Below are 17957 nucleotides of genomic sequence, written 5' to 3' on the forward strand. Positions count from 1 at the left end.
ATGTGCTGTTCTCCATTGTATTTTAATTGTGTTACTGAGTCTTGGTTGCTGTTTCTGGCCCTTCACTTTCTGCTTGTGGCTTCAGCAGTGTCGACTCCCCTTTTGGGTGTGGTCTTGCTGTACACCTGCTGTGTGATCTGTGCTAGGAAAGCCTATCTTATTTGCTACCTGATTTGCATTTTTGAGCACACTTTTTTCTTATTTTTTTTCAGAACGTGGTGGTAAAAAAATCCAGTACATCTCAAACATCCAAGCAATTGTTTAGAGTCCTGTGGACATTTGAACTCAGGGAAAGCACATGCAAATAGACAGAGCACAGGCAAATGAAGAAATCTTTGTCACCAATCAGCACATGAACAGAATTTAGAAAAAGCGAGAAAGCCCAACCGAACACAGGTACATGTTACAAAATACTCAAAACTTCAAACACAGAAATGATGCAAGTAGCCTACCCCAAAGTGAACACAGATGTGACTGACAAACGTATTGAAGCCAGTAAGTGTGGTGTTGAAAACTCAGCTAAAGTGTAATCTTTTTTTTTGGCGGGAAGACTTCATGATATTTTCAGGCCCCTGGAAACAGTAAAATGCAGCTTGAAAATGGCTACATGAGTATTAATAATGTAGGCTATATCAGTCAGAGGGGGCATTTTTCCAACAAAAAAAAGTTTCCTTGAAATTCTTTCTTTCTTTTTTCACAACTTTTTTCATTGTTGTTGAAACTAACCATACATTTTCCAACAAAGTTTCACAGGTATTAAATGTCTGTCTCTGTTGTTTGACAGGGACAGTATTAGAGACATCCACAACATTATTTTTTTTTTTTGTGTTTTGGAACTATGGTGACAGCTAACCCTTACTGGAAAGACATGGAACCATTTATCCTGATGTGAGTCATTCCAACCTTCACCACAAGATGGAAACAAAAGATCAGATAAAAATGCCACACAAGTTGTTTCAAAGATATTTTCTGTCATAGTGATTATGATTATTATAAATCAATTAGTATCAGTAGGTGGAAGTAATAGACGTTTGAATTTAATTTGTTTCTTATTATATATTGGATGGAGTACACTTGTATGTATATTGATGCTTGCTGTCTTTCATTTTTCTGCACACATTTTGTTAATTTGAAATATTAGAAATTACTTTACAGTATCACCAAGGACACCACCTTTTGTACATATTATTCCACTGACAGTTTTTTTGGTTCCATTTGTGTTTTATTGTTTTCATTTGGCTATGTGTGGGTAAATTAACATAACAGTACATGCTGTACACCTGTAAGCATATTTCATAGGTAAATCAATTTGTCAGAAGATCGCCAACCTTTCCGAAGGAGTCTGCAGGGTTACTGTGTGTGTGTGTGTGTGTGTGTGTGTGTGTGTGTGTGTGTGTGTGTGTGTGTGTGTGTGTGTGTGTGTGTGTGTGTGTGTGTGTGTGTGTGTGTGTGTACATGTACATGTGCATGTTAGTAGGTCTGTCGGTGGAATCTGGCTTAGTAAACATTTGGCCAGAGCCTTGCGCACCATGTTCTAATTGAAGTGGACTACTTCTTGCCAATTAGTGAAACACTCCTTTAGCTTTAAAGGGAAAACCCAAAGGGCGCAGTGTCTAGAGGCCTCTTTGAAATATGCAAAGGAAAAAATTAATAACTTGGCTGTCCAACATCAAGCAAGGAAATAATTAGGTTTTTTTTCTTCCTTTTTTGTCCTGTTTTTGAACTCACACTAGGTATAGTTTTATCAGGTCAAGGTAACTGGATTATATTAGGGAGTAGTGGGAGACAAACCTTTAACTGTCAGACAGCAGAGGGCAGCATGGTGGCAAGGTAAGGCATCACTTTCATTCAATGTAATGGCCTTTACAACCTCTGGTAAAACAAATCTTAAACAGGTTTTTGTCATACTGGTTTTATGCAAGCAAACTCTTTCTTTCTATAGAAATTGGTTCCATCACCGGATCCAAAAGTTTTAACTAATGTAGAAGCACGTTTATGAATTTCTATGTTTGCCGATGCGATAATATACATCAGTCAACACCAGTGTAGCTTGCATGTCGCATAATCTAGAATTCAGCAGGACTAATGGTTTTTGGCCTTACTTGCCCAAGTTTGATCCTGACTGTGGTAAACATTTCCTTTGTTATTTGAATACTTTCATTTTTCATCATATCACAGTGCAGAGGTCCGCAGTACCTCACCAAATACAAAGACTCTTCTCTCTTCAAAATCTGACAGTGGCGTGCTTCACATTCCTCACTCCGTTTCCCCCTTAAAATGTTACCATACTTAATAAACGCAGCAACTCGAGTATTGATGTCGAAACCTTTGTTCCATCTTCAGCTGACCTTTATGAAATATAGTTTTAATTCACCATGGAATTTCTGTTTTTGGAAACACATTTATTGTCAAAACAGCCACTGGATAGCACAGTCGCTGACCAATATAAAAGTCATTAATCATTACATATTTTGTGCATTCTCTCCAGAGATAAAAGGCAGAACATTTTAAGACAGCATGGGAAGGCATTTGCTGTACATAGTTGCATCTTCAAGCACATATTTCAAAAGATATAAATATACAAAGTATTTTAACAAACTATTCAGTGCAATTTATACTTCTTTTTTATATCTCTATTGCAAACAACAGACAAACTAAATAAATATTAGTTTGGTAATATTCCAGCATACATGTATATAGAACAAAATAAAAAACAGAACACTTGTAAAAACTAAATTATTCATATCTGCCGTGTACAGTTTTATTTTAAGTTTAAATTACACATTTGTATTTTTAGCTTTGTGTACACTAAATATATGATGAGATAGTGTGTTGTGGAGTTTTTTCTGCCTGCTGGATTTAAAACACTCTGAATTTGTGATTATTGAATAAAATGGTTGCCAGGAGTGAGTCAAATATTGAAGAGAAAAAAAAACTGGTAACACTGTAATGTAATCACTGTAAATCATGACATAGTGCTACAACAGGCTACTGCTTCTTTAAAAACACTGGTGTACAGTACGGTCTGGACCAAATGCTGCCTGCAACACAGCTGAGAGATGCGGCCGCTGCATATGAAAAATAAATCCTAATGCCCTGGGAGCATGACTCATAACTGCCTTCCCGCCTCATACCCAAACAGTCGTGGTGTTCTCTGGAGGTTTTTCCTATGGCAGCAGATGACAACAGAATCATCATTTGGGTCGCGATAAAACAATATATTATTATCTATATTTGTGAACATTTCTGCTTTGAAGCTTACCTTCTGCTGTTGGATATACATCACGGCATCGTGAACAGTGACAAAAATATGTTGAGGGTTCATGTAGTTCATTAGACCACTTGACGTCAGGATCTTTAAGACACTCTCTATAAGGAGACAGAAATCATTGAGGGATTTTGAAGTATGTGTGTCATCCTTCTAAAAATGTGCAACAACAAAACTCTCCGTTAAGTGGGATAAACAGAAAATATGGCAGAGATACACAGGCCTTACCATTGCAGTTTGCCAAATATACATGTACTCCAATTTTCTGGCATTCAGTACACATCTGCAGCAACAAAAAAAATCAATCATGTTGACAAAATGCACAGAGAAACAGACAGAACATTAGAAGTGTATATCTTTCTTGGGCAGACTCACCTGTGTAAAGAGTCTTGCTCCTGCAACGTCCACAAATATCACACTGCTGCAGTCAATTAACACTTCCTGTACATCACTCTCAGACGTTTCTACAGAAGAAGGAAAAGAAGGGAAATGAAAAGAAAGCTGCATCTGCATGTCCACAAAAATATGTAAATCGGGAAAAAAAAGTCATTTGTAATGGCAAAATGATTGTAGTAGATGTACTTCTTTAAAATAACATCTACAGTGTTCAGTTTTTGGAACTATACATACATGGTATTGTCTGCCAAAAAGTTGTATTACTCACCAGTTTTAAAGAAATCATTTTCTGAAGAAAACGATGTGTTTGCAATGCCTCTTTCCTGAAGAGAGATGGAGTGAGGGAAAAAAACGAAGCAATGAGAGACATAAATCGAATTGGATTTCCAAGTGTCCACTGTGTATTCTAACTCAGCTCATTGGGTAACGACAGTACTCCTACCACAGTGTTGACGGTGGCGTCTCTCTCCCTTTTCTCCAGGGCTTTCCTCGCCTTCTCCCGGCTGCGGATCTTCTCTGGCGTCAGGCCCAGCAGCCTGCTCATCTCCTCCCTGAAGAAGCTGCGGTTGCCGTAGTAAATAGGCCCGTTGTAAGTCAGGATCTTCACTCCAGGCACCTCAAAGCACTGAAAGGAAAAACAAGACGTTCAGAACTTAACGGGGAAACCTTGTATAGGCCGCATCGTCTCTGAGCTTGTGATTATCACTTGTTGAAATAAGAAATTTAAGATTTTTATTTGGCTCAGATTTGAAGTTAAAAGACCATGATGTTCCCAAAGTGGATTTCTAATGCGTTTGACATTTTTACAGGTAGAGTCAGCCATTCCGGAGAATGTTTGTTGTCATGATCCGCTACCTGTCCATACTGTGTTCGCGCTGAAAACAAATCTGGGGTTAATACATTGCGCGCACACACAGTACAGACAGGTAGCGGATCGTGAGGAGAACCTCCAAGAATTAAGCAGTAAGAGCACCCTCTCACCTTGTTGTGTTTCTCCATAGGTCTGTAAATTTCCGTGTTGCTGGCCCGACCAAGCACTGAACAACCAGCCCTGTTGAACCATGGGTCATCAGTTTTAATTGCACACATTTCAAAATATGATCTACATAGCTGGACAGGTATGAAGTGATTCTCTCCAATATGGATATAAAACAAAATAGTATGTGTGCGGAGGGGAATGGAAATTGTACCTTTGTGTACGACAGATGACAGTCATCATAGAGAAAACCACCCCGATGGCTAGGCCAAGGTCCACGTTAAGTACCACCACAGACAGCCAGGTTACCACCCAAACCATCTACACAAAGACACCGGCCACGATAACATATTGTCATGGCAGGATACAACAATTAAGAATGGAAGCAATGCCAGTGAAAATTAATTAATTAAAACAACTCCAGCCAACCAATCAGTGTAAAAGGGGAAGGATGGAGGGGATTTGTCTCTTGTGCTGCTGCTCCAATGTCTTATTTTTCTATACCAATCAATGCCCTTACAAAGTCAATCTTGCTGATCCTCCACATCTCAGGTAAGTCCTGGAACTGCAGAAACATCTGCCTGAGGCTGGTGACGTTGATGCATGCCAGTACCGCCTGGGGAGAGAGAGAGGGAGAGAGAGGGAGAGAGAGATAAAGGATGAGATGAGCGCACTGTTCATCCCTTCTTCTCTCATGCTTGAAGAGATAAAAGATTAACACACCTTGGGTAGGAAGTAGAAGAGTGGTCCGATCAGCAGCAGGACAATGAGAACAACCAGACTGGTGAACAAGCCGGAGAGCTGCAGGAACACACGGACACGCATCCCTTACTGGAAAACCCAAAGTGTTTCATTCATAAGCTTAGCTCCTTACTAGGAGCATTTCCTGCATTGACAATATGGAAGTTCAATATGCAAGCAAAACAGTTGTTTTAAATAATTTCAACTGCTTTAATGTGAATTAAAAAGTATACAACTTGGGGGGCTCTTGTGGTGTAGTGGTTATAGCGAGATGTGGTTAGAGATTTGGAAATTATGAAAGGTTCCAATATTATTCATTATGTTTCCGTGATGTAACCCTTCGCTTTACATGTGAAAATGTAACATTGCCCACTTCATACAAAGAGTGTATCTGTGGCTTTTGAGTGTGCCACGAGATAAGTTAAGAAGAAAGTTATAGCATGTCCACACTACCTGTGTGCATCCACCAGCACTCTCCAGTATATTAGTGGTGGCTAGAGTGGCTGAGCTAGGGAAGCAGGTGAAAAAAGACGACACTGTGTTGGAGACACCATGAGCCAGCAGCTCCTGAAATAAAACACAGGTGCATTGGGGGAAAAAAAGTTAACAATTTGGTGTAAGTCAAACATGTCAACAAGCAGATGTGAGAGAGAGAACGCTTTACCTGGTTTGGATGTATGGAATACCCATGTTTATCGGCGTAGATCATCGCCAGTGAGACCGACACAGCATAACCAACAAATGTTATGGCTATTGTGTCTCCAGCGATATCAGGGAAAGTGTGCAAGGCAGGCATCCGTGGCCTCGGGAATCTGATGATTGGAAAATTAAAAGTCAAACTACTGGTAGCTACTTGAGTACATACTACATAGAGTTGTTTGTTTATGTTTTTCTAAAAGATTACCCTGCTGGGATGTGGCCAACAATCTCAACGTTGTAAGTAGAGTCCAGCGAAGAGGCATAGGCCACACATGTAGCAATAATCACCTGAGGAATGAAGGATAAAGCACTGTGACTTCTAACCTCCAAATAACTTGCTTGTAAATAGCAAACATCCATTCATTTCAGCTGACATACTGTGAGGATCTCCACAGGGATGGGTGTGCGCAGGCGCTGCCGGTATCGCATGTTGATTTCCTTTACTGGCACCAGGACAGCCAAACACACCAGGCAGATCAGCAGCTCCGCCATGTTGGTGTGAGGCAGGTTCTCTATCACCGACGCCAACGTCTGAACACACCAGTCCGCAAAATGTGAGCACCGAATGTCCAAATAATAATGTGCTGGATTAGACCATCAAGTAGTCGTTGTGAATTTGAAACACTGCTTACCTTGAAGAGGGAGAAAGTCCCTGTTTGGCGAGGGAGCCTCAGCCCCAGCATGCTTTGCAGCTGTGAGACGGTGACATGGAAGGCAGCCGCACTGGTGAAAGCCTTAACAATTGGCTCTGACAGATAGGTGGAGAGGAAGCCCAGCTGAAGACCAAACATACAAAGCTGTGGAACAAGAGATTAAAATAATTTGATAACATGTTGTCAGGGAGCCAAGTCTGTTATAGTCTTCATTAGTATTACGTCATGTTGTGACTTTGTGTATAATCAAAGACTCTGTAGACTCTGTCCTACCATCATAATTCCTGAGAGGAGCGCCACAGCTGAGGCCACTCCAATCCTCTGGGCCTCAAACTCAGCTGCTTCAGAAGAGCTTGAGTTCAACTCCAGCGGAGTGGGAACCAGCTGCTCAACCACAGAGCCAGTCATCAGACTCACCACAGCAAAGGTACCTGAGAATACACCGAAAATCTCAGTACCAGTAGAAAACACAACAAATGAAAAATGACACTACCTGAGATGAATAGACCATTAGTATTGTCTGAATGGCAAAGACATCAGCTCTGTGGATTACAATTTATATTTGCTTCTGTAGAATTTACAATAGACGTCATGTGGTCACAAGAGTCTTACCTGTGGAAACGTGGCGGCCTGTGCCAAAAATCATATAGAGAACCACAGGGAAGAAGGAGGTGTAAAGGCCAAATATTGGGGCCACACATGTGAGTAAGGCAAAGGCCATACCTGTGCAAGGAAGGACATTCAAAAAGACATTTTGAGCCTCCAACCAACAACAGACTGTATTTATCAACACTGTGACAGTTTAGGCTTATAGCTTTGGTCATCAAATTGTTCATTTTAAAATATTCAAATACTTTTTCTAATCAAGCAATACTTGCTCAAATGATTTGGATACATGATAAGTAGGCTAACTATTATGAGCATTTTATTAATAAATGTGTGTGCTGTTGTCCGTGAATGATGAAAATAATGTTGACAAAATCATTTCTAACGCTTCTCTAATCTTGCAATACTTAGGGAGCATATTATTAATACATTCTTGTATTTGTGTGTATTATTATTATTAATAATAATAATAATAATAATAATAATAATAATAATAATAATAATAATAATAATAATAATAATAATAATAATAATAATTGTTATTATTATTATTATTATTATTATTATTATTATTATTATTATTATTATTATTATTATTATTATTATTATTGATGATGATGTAAAAATTATCATAATATCAAGACTGAAATAATTAATGAAATAATGAAATCCAGGAATTAAGTCATACAGTAACAGAAAACAAACTTTTCCCTGTCTTTTGACTGGCCACAGCTGCACTTTTATCCTGATCTAATGTTTCGGTTGCTCACCTTGCGGGATGTGTAGAATACCAACTGTCAGCCCTGCAACGAGATCTCCCAAAATCCATTTCTTTAGTCTGTATTTTGGCAGCCAGTTGAAAATAGGAACTCTCTCCCTCAACAGGTGAAGACAGGCTCGCCTTGAACACCTGCATCTCCCGGCGAGCTTTTCCCGGAGCCGCTGACTTTCACTCGTGGCGTTATCGGAGCCGAAGGCCTGTTTGAAGCGGTCCTCCGTGTAAATATTCCTGTACACGGCCACAGAAGCGCTCATATTGTCCCCGTAGAGGTGAGTGATGATAGCTCACCGTGCGCATGCTCTAGAAGAGTCACTAATGGTGTTGTCAGTTGCATTACATATATAGCAGACTCCCTGACATCAAGAGCCATTTCATTTTCCTGTCAGCCTCTTCTTAGCCAATGACATGGCTCAAAGCTCAAACTTTTTTTTACAGTCTTGAAAAACTTTTTTTCACATCTTTGTCAACCTAAAGGTGTGCTGGTCCAATTCTTTCCTCTGGGTCCTACTGCTAAAGGGATTCTTTCAACAGTTGGTAGAAAGTCAGGCTCACAATCTGCCTCTCCTTCACTCACAGCCCTCTTCCTCCCCTCTCTCTCTCTCTCTCTCTCTCACACACACACACACACACACACACACACACACACTTTTGCACTTCACCATCCTATCCTCCCTCATGTCCTGCCTCCTGAGATCTACGCCGGAGGTATAAAGCTCCGAGGAGGCACAGCTAAGTCTTACAATGTATACCACTGTGAAACGCCTAAAGAGATCAAAGTGCCATTGTTGTTGGAGCTGAGGTGTAACCTCAAACCATGTCTGTTAGCGAGGAGTTCATTTCCGAGAGGGATGGATGTCTGTAATGGTTGGGTGTTTAAACTGTGTAGCCACAAGGAAAAGAGTTTGGTACCCATGGGAACGCCTGTGAAACTCAATCACACATGGCAGCCTGGTTCATGGATCAAACCACACCTTGACTCTGATCAGAGATTGTGTGTGATGAGTGATAGTCTATGTTGTTCTATTTCGGACAGGAGAGAATATAAGCGAGCTTGGGATGATGAACACAATATAAAACAGAATAAGTGTTCGCTGGCCATAACACATTGTCTGCTAATTGTAGGTTTGAACATTGACCATCATATTATCACAACAGATACTGTCTTTGAGTGAGTTTGAGGCAGAAGGAAATCACAATCTCAAGAGATGTTCAGTCTGACTGAATGTAAAACAAAGGAAATGGAGAATGTATATCTGTTGTGAGCCTAGCATTGGGTGCTGTGAATTAACTTCTCCCATCTCATGACTGACGTCTCCCATTTCATTAGGATACGTGAGGAAGTGCAGGCAATGCCACCGTTTTCTATTGTTGCACAGGACAACACCCAAGGATTTTGTCTTGAATGGGCCAAGACCTTGGCTAGAAGGGCAGAAAGTTGAAAGCTGTTCAAAATGTACCAGACACAAACGTTGACAAAGCAACGAGCATTGCATTTTTTTGGTTGAGGTGACAAATTCATCAAACATCCGGCCAAGTGACACGGCTGTTTGTAGTATGTTTACTTTTGTTTTCATGTGTTAGCTGAGCTTAATCAACCAATCAACTAGCTTGGTGTGCAAGTTAAGATTTGTTGAGCCACGCACTCTGCGTTCAATGCTGACCGATAAAAACCCTCTGAACGTAGGTCAATTTGCCATAGAGAAAAAGTTGCTGCTGGAAATGGCTTTGATGCGAAGGAAGTGTGCGGTAAATGTGTATGCCTTGCGGGCTTATAATCTCTGCTGAGCTGCAGTGTTGGATAATAACCCTGACTTTGACACGGCAAAAGACCTCTGACACATTACATTTGAATCATTGTAAAGTTATAAATCTTCCTTATCTTTAGTTTATTTTTATTTGCATGATTGTACTTCAGCTGCATTTTAACTTGTATCTGTCTCAATAGCAGTGGTATGTTGTGTCTGTAACTGTCTACTGCTGTCTTTGGCCAGGTCTCTCATGGACAAATGTTTTATCTCAATGAGAATAAGCTGGTTAAATAAAGTATAATTAATTATTAATGTAATGGACATGAAATCATTTTTATTTTTATACTGTGTGTCACAGCATCAGCCCAGAGGAAGCCATAATTAGCAGCGGGTGTGTGGTAATCCCACAAACAGCGACAATGCTGGAGTCAGGTCAAGTGATTTAACCCGGATAAATGCCTCATTTCTGTCTAATGACTATTATTGGTTCTAAATTTAAAAAGGAAAACAATGGGTAATGCTGAATATGTTGCTAACTATGTAACTGGAGTGCATGTAGGTGAGAGGTCCAGTGATGCATTCCAAAGGTAAAGCAATGGATGGACACCCTCCCCCAAGCGCGATGTCGCCGATGTTTTGAACTAAATGTAATAAACAGACATGCGTGTAAAGATATGATTTTGTTCCAGTGTCATATTTCCTAGAAGTTTCTGTCTCTGCTGGAGAGGAGATGCAGTGATATAAGGGATGTTAAATGCCAGGAATGTGGGCCATTGTGTTGATCAGCTCCAGAGGATTTATGAACAAGCCGTCGGCGTGGTGTGTCTGCGGGCTGTTTAAACAAGATATTAATCAGTGGTAAAAAGGAACAATGAATGGAAAAGGATATGGAGTGTTAACCCCAAACTCGACAAAACCCTCCTGCTCCATCATAACACAGACAGCTCCTTATAAATTTAAACAATGAAAATGTGAATACCTAAGTGGCACACCAAGCCACAAACTGTGTGTCATTTACACCGTCCAGCGTGCATTAGCTCAAAAGCATCAACAAAGAAGGCATCAACACCTTCACGTGGCACAAAGTGGCGTTTGTCTTCTGACAAACATGCGCGTTTAAACTTGAAAGTCACATTGTAAGAGGTCACATGAAGTTTTTAGATTGATGAAATGTACAGTGTCTTGTGTTCTATCTATAGAGGGTCTATCACAACCCTCTATCTGGACTGATAAAAAGCACTCATGGAGTGTAGTGAAGCTTCTAAAAACACACACTTTGACGGCAACCGTAGTTAGGCTATGTCTGGCAACATATCTCATGATCCCACTCTCCTTGTTGAATTAACATTAATCACATTATAAAAATATCTCATCCACCCTGTCTCCTTCATGCTGAGTGTATGTCCTGATCTCACAGGGTCTTTCTATTATTCATGCCCAGGGAGAGGCTCCAGTCATTTTGTGGCCTATAGTTCCTGCTATTGTTCTTTATCTGCTTTATGGGATGCTTGGCCCGACCCCCCATGGCATGTTACTTTGGAAGTGACCTTGTCTATGAGGCTGACTGCTGGCAGCCAAAGCTCTCCTTGTGTCTCTGTCTCCTTACCTCTCCCATCCCTTTCCGTTCGCTGCTCGTCTCCATCCATTAGTGCCTCTGCTCATGCTGTCTGGGTATTTACAATGTTGGACGCCATGAATCATGTCTTACTGAAAAATACTTTCTGCCGGTGTGTGAATTTGTTATAATTTGTCACTCATTCCATATAAAGTTTTTAGCAGGAGTTTAGAAATATGCACCACCGCCCTTTGATGTGCCTTGAAAGGTGTATATATTTTGGTAGCTTATCAGGCTCAAAAGCACCTTTCACACATGAACTCCAGAAAATATCCAGAGAATCTGATCCAGAGAATGTCCAGATCTAGCTTTGCACACATGCAGCACACATCAGGAGATTGTCCGTGTAGGATGTATTCATATATGCTAGAAAAGCTCAGGTAATTTGGGAGAGGGGCGGAGCCTAGAATTGTCTGACTTATTTCCGCTTTGGCTTGAACTGCCAGAAGCTTGTGGATCTCTCATCCCTCCAGTTTGCAGACATTTTTGTCATCCTCGTTGTTTAAAATGACTTTTCTCCTTCAGCCTCGGACATTTGTATTTTTTATTTTTTTATTTTTTTTAAAGATATTTTTTTTGGCATTTTTATGCTTTATTGACAGTGCAGAGAGACAGAGGTGAAATGGGGCAGAGAGGGGAGTGACATGCAGAGAACGACCGCGGGTGGGAATCGAACCCGGGTCTGCTGCTGGGCCCGGCCCGGGAGGGGGACGCCTTACCAACTGAGCTAAAGGCGCCCCCCAGGACATTTGTATTTTTCATAAAGTCCAGGTTGAATAACCTAATAAACAAATGTTGCATTCTTTAGCCAGCACTTTATTATTCTCTGCTAGTTCTTCAGTTCTTGACTGTGCCTTTAATTAGCCATGGCTTGATTTCCCAGGGCAAAACACAAAATGTTAATTACTCAAAGATCTGTGGAGATTTTTCCTCCCATCTTCACATTTACAGTTGCATCGGAGGACTTTAAAGCGTAAACGTTTGCCGTGTTTCTTTCATACCTTCCCTTTTTAGTTGTGCGTGAGTCCAGTAGGTTCCGGAGTGAGTTGCTGATTTCCTGTTCATTCTCGATGAACGATTTCTGACCCCCACCACACCTACGCTCGTCATGTCCATTCGTCAAACATCTGGGTCATGCATCTCCTGGGCGGGTAAGGCAGCACCCGCCTACATCCCCAGGGAACTGTGTGCGCTCACGGAGCATCCTCCACAATTAAGTTTTACGTCCTCATTAAGGTAGAAACAAAGATGATGTCTTAAGGAGTGTTTTTAACCCGGTTAAGCACATGACCATACTGCCATTGACATCAGATGGAGTGCAGGGTGGATTATGTACTGTTATTGTTTGGTGTGCTGCTTGTAAAGGAAGTGCATTCTAAAGAGCGCGATCTCTTGTGTTGGATACCAAAACAGACAAATAAAAAAGGTCAACACCATGCCAGAGCAGCCTCATCTGAAGAGAACAAAAGGTTAGACCTGGATTCCCAACTGACCTTCCCTGCTGATACTGTCCTGTCCGTCCCCTGTCAGGATGTGTTGCCACAGATGAATAAAAACAAAACACTCACTTGTGTTTAGTCTCATGGGTTATTTCAGTTACTTGCCCCTCTTTCTGCCTTACAATCTCTACACTCCTTCAAGGCATACGTATACGCTTTGAGGCTTATGTTGTTATTCTTAATCATCCATCATGCAGTAGAGCACTTACAGAATAACAATTAGATTTACTAAAACCATGTAGGGGAGCTGTTTTGGCCTGCAGAGGGTCAACTGGAGAGTCTGGTTATTATGGGCTGTGTCACTTCCTCGCCCATGCCAAAGCATTGTGCAGCTCAAGTACACAACGGCGACACAGCCTTGAACTACATTGAAAGAGCCGTCACTGCATTGTCTGCTTCACCTCAACACTTCTGTCCCCACTAGATTCACTTTCAGCCATAGAGCACTTACAGCGATCAACACAGCGAGAGAAACAACATTTTCCTGTGTTGTCATTTGATGCCCTGAGGCAAAACCCTATTATACAATTTTTCATAACTCATATATGTACACTAGAGATTAATAATTAGTTCCAGATGCAATACGTACAAAAAATAGTGGTCTGGAAAATATGCCTGAATAGTACTAAATGATACATGGTTTCTGAATGTTTCCTGAAAAAAAGAAGCAAACACAACAAAATATTCAGACTCTGACATCAGCCACAGTGATGGGGTTGAAGGGATTTTGTGTTGATCCACCATAGTGACTCCTGTGCTTTTTGTTTGTGAGACTCAGGTGGAGTGGATACTTGAGAATCACCAGTGCAGCCTGGTTCACCTCACACAGAGTTCAGGCCAGGTAAGTTGTCTTGTTGCTCATTGCCCAAAATATGTTGAAAGAGTGTACAAAGAGTTTAGAGTTTTGTCATTTTTCTCACCTTTTTAAAAAGCTAAACACAAAACAGAATTAACGTAAATGAGGAATCAAACAGTATGCTCAGCTGTAAACTGCAAATGTCTAGCTAGCTAGTTGTAACAATCCGATTGTTACTCCTTGTTTGATATTGGGTTCCAGGGAACAATTAGAGTGTGAAACAGCTCTACTATTGATGCTCATGCTGTCTAGCTGTGTATGCTATGCTATGGGTCAAGAATAAAGAAACAAGTAAGCAAGACGAGAGATATAACCGTCCATTCTGTATGGTTTAGTAGATAACATAACAGAATTAAACATAGTGGCAGCGGTGTACAAGTTAAGTTGTCGTTTGTTGAAAACGAGTGCTAGCTAGCTAATTAGTTTGAAGGGATGACTGGCTAGGCTGGGAACAGACGTTGGAATGGATGGACTGAAACGTCAGGCGATTCTAGTTTTGGACTCCAACAATCTAGAAATACATGGAAGAGTTGGCAGGAGGAGTTAACACTGTACATGGACCTCACCATGCCCGATGCAGAAGAAAGTACAAAAGTCAAGCTTTTCTACTTTCTCATTGGATAGAGTGGTAGAGAACAGTTGGACACTTTGGATCACATCAGCGAGGAGAACCATGAGTACAATGATGCTGTTGTTTGACGGACAGTGTAATCCTTAGGTGAACAGGACTGTTGAACGATACAGGTTTTTTGCGAGAAACCAAAGGCTAACAGAAAATGTTCACAAATACAACACAGACTTGAGAGTACTAGCCAGTACATGTCATTTTGGAGAAATTAAAAACTCTATAATAAGAGACCAGATTATGTGTAATAGCTCTGCAATGAGGGAGAGACTACTCAGGGAAGAGAACCTGACACCAGATAAATGTCTGGAAATTTGTAGAGTTGCAGAGCTGTCAAAAGAGAACAACTAACAAGCGACAGGACTGCGCGGCTCTGCGACTCATGCGAGGAAATTGAGACCTCCGCGAACGTTTGGAGACAGTTTAGAGACTCCCTCGTGAATGCAGTCTCCAACTTGTCGCAAACAGTCGCAGCCCAGTGAGATAGGGGTGAGATTAATGCATGGTCCAAAACCCCAGAAACGGGGCACTGGTGGCATAGTGGTTAGAGAGTTCCCCCCATGAGGCTTGGTCCTCGTTGCAGCAGACGCAGGTTCGAGTCCAACCCGGGTCGTTTCTGCATGTCATTCCTCTCTCTGCCCCATTTCATATCTGTCTCTCTATCTGTCAATAAAGCAAGACAAAAAAAGAAACCCCAGGAACAATAAACTGTACGTTGTTTATAGCCTACATTTTATGTCAAGTATAAGAGTCCTTTAATCTTCCTCCAGTGCTTAGAAACATTACATAGGAGCCTGTACTCCTTTACAGTTGTGATAATTTCCATTTACAGTGTAATCTCTGTCGTCACTAATTCCATTCAGTAATATACAAACATAGGATTTTCAGAGCGCTCTTTCAAGTGGTTCATAGGACTGCTGCCTCATGAGTCACCCGCTACAGCACGTACCAGCCTGAAAGCAGCAGGGTGGAGGGCAGGGAGTTGTGGACCCGGAACTGTAGTGGCGATCACTGCCTGACCACCTTCCTACAAGAACGTGCAATCAGTCATGCACACACATCTGAGGCCAGAAGACAAAAAGTTAAACAAGAAAAAGAGCTTTGCAGGACATAAGTCATATAAATGGAGGTATTGTTGATGCATTGTTATGCAGTAGTTCTAAGAGATCTGCATGGCCCTCTTATCTTAAAGGAATACTTCACCCATACGGAACCGCATTCTATCATTATAAAATCGCTATTATAATGAATGAGGTTTTTCTTCCCTCAGTCTTCCCTCAGTCTTCCCTTGGCTCAGCTGTCCTGTCAATCCTAACCCTACATTTTGTAATGTAGGGTTAGGGTTAAGGAATACTGTGAGACCATAAAACACTCTTTCTGCCTTTTCTCAGGCTAGGATGAACCGATTTCTATTATTTATTTTTTTGCATATTTGTATACATAGGATCTCAGAGTTCAATACACCTTCATATTCCCACCGGTGAAGTAGGTCTTTAAGCTATGTGAGTGTCTTAAAATTAAAACTGCCAAGCCCAAGTTTAACAGTGTTGCAAAAACCTTAGACATAAAAAGAGTTGAAAGATGGATGCTTTATTTTGCAGAGCTTATTATGCACCTTGTAGTTGAATTATTAGGGGTGTAATTTGCTGGTTTTATTATGATACTATATTAGATCGATTAATTGGACAGCAATACGATATTTGCCAATATCGCAAAGTCTGCCGCGTTACGAATTAGATTCAATTTGATTCAGAGGCCTGCGATTGATATGAGATGATATCATATGCCCATTTAACATAACCTGTTATATTGATATCAAAAAACAACTAAAATATGATTTAAGAATCCATATATTGAAATGAAAAACAATCAATTTTTTAAGTGTAATTAATTTCACACTGCGAGAGAATGGCAAAATAAAAGCATATATTAAAGACTACAATAAGCATTGATGTTTGGGCATTTCATCAATGTGAGTTGATCTTTCGCCACACCCCTATGAATTATCCCAGCATATAAGCCACATGAGCGATACGTGCATGATTCACTGAGAGAAACTTAATTTCTGTAACAATGAATCTCCTCCGAAATGAGGAGTTGACACTGTGCAGGTGAGCAAGGCTCAAGTGTGCTCTTTCACATCGTCACCCTTGTCCACCACTGGGATCAACGTCAGTATTTTATGATGTAACTCCTGGAGGCCATTTTTTCCAATTCTTTATTTTTCCTCTTTCCTCCTCATTTATCCATTCCCTTCCCACCTTTCCTTTCTGTCTCTCTCCTGTCCTTTTACCTCTCCATCACCTTTCCCTTGCTCCCATCGGTTACTTATTCAGCATCAAAGGGCACCGTGGCTCCGGCTGGATGGCCACTAGCTTCCCATTTCCGCTCATGCTCTCCAGCCATTCAACAGCGTTGTGCTCCGTCAGGGCTGAGCGGACCCCAGGGAGTCCACCAGAAGCCTCCGCTAGGCGCTCACTGCCGCTTCCTGCTCATTTGAGAGAGCCCTCAGAATGGAGCACCATTGTCCTAGCTGTTATCTGATGGCCCCACTCAACAGGCAGACAAAGTCAAGGGCCTGGGGGGCTCCCTCCCACCTCGCTTGCTGTGTTGAGGCTCTGAGGATTTTAATTTTTTTCCTTTTTTGTTAAACATGTTAATAGCTCAAGAAAGGAGCTCTGCAAACACTGACAGATACATAAAAGCAACACACATTTTTAAAAGGTATTCATAGCCCTACAAGACTGCACAGCTATAATCAAATAGTTATGAGTGATTCAAATCTACATCCACCTTCAACGATTCCTCGTTGAAGGTGGATGTAGAGGAACCGGACCCACACAAGCAAAACTAAATTATACTGGCAAACTATATGGCCTTATCAACCAACTGACTGATGGAGCATCAGTATAATACTAACATATCACTCAGAGTGAAAAAAAACAAGTCTGGTGTTTACAGTTGCATTCTTTTACAAATCATCAAACATTAATAAACAATGCAGCCACTTTGAATTATGTATTGCAATCAAGTCCAATGTTTTCTATACAGAGTAAATTTGATTGCTGCCAGATCTAACACATACACCAGACTTAAAACATGTATCTCTACAGTTAAACAACATGTTCAACTGTAAAGATACTTATTTACAGAGACATACAGATTAAGTTTAATTGCTTGGGAAAAAAAGGAGTTCTATGTTTTCGTCGGAAAATAAAGGGAGATGTCCCTCAATGGGGGATTATCAGGCCGAGCATGACACTAGTCTGTCAAGCTTGTATATAGTTCCCAAAATAAGCCACAAAAATATGTGTGGTTTTTGACTAAATTGTGCGATTCTAAACATTTGCATAAAAGCATACCATGGTATCCATTTTAGACTCTACCATAACTCATCAAAATCATCAGCTACGTGTCTTAATGTAGTTTTTCTTCAGAAGTTAGTTATGACTTAATCTTTGACAAACTTTTTTGGTCACACATTTACTTTGACA

At 40.8% G+C, this 17957-nt stretch overlaps 1 protein-coding gene across 1 annotated transcript; it reads right to left on the reverse strand.

Moving 5' to 3' along the window:
* Positions 1-3128: 3128 nt before the first annotated feature.
* On the reverse strand, positions 3129-8389 carry slc26a10 (solute carrier family 26 member 10; the record flags this gene model as incomplete). The annotated part of the gene is made up of 18 exons (XM_080030532.1): positions 8110-8389; positions 7346-7456; positions 7007-7164; positions 6713-6877; positions 6459-6611; positions 6286-6368; positions 6046-6193; positions 5835-5948; positions 5364-5441; positions 5161-5256; positions 4855-4961; positions 4646-4715; positions 4107-4289; positions 3933-3987; positions 3644-3732; positions 3497-3551; positions 3263-3369; positions 3129-3167 (listed from the first exon to the last, which is right to left on the reverse strand). The coding sequence occupies exons 1-18, from the start codon at positions 8372-8374 to the stop codon at positions 3129-3131; spliced, it is 2076 nt and encodes a 691-aa protein (XP_079886658.1). The 5' UTR covers positions 8375-8389.
* Between the last annotated feature and the right edge of the window lie 9568 nt (positions 8390-17957).

This window comes from Ammodytes marinus, assembly GCF_949987685.1.
Source record: "Ammodytes marinus genome assembly, chromosome: 7".
Classification (NCBI taxonomy): domain Eukaryota; kingdom Metazoa; phylum Chordata; class Actinopteri; order Uranoscopiformes; family Ammodytidae; genus Ammodytes; species Ammodytes marinus.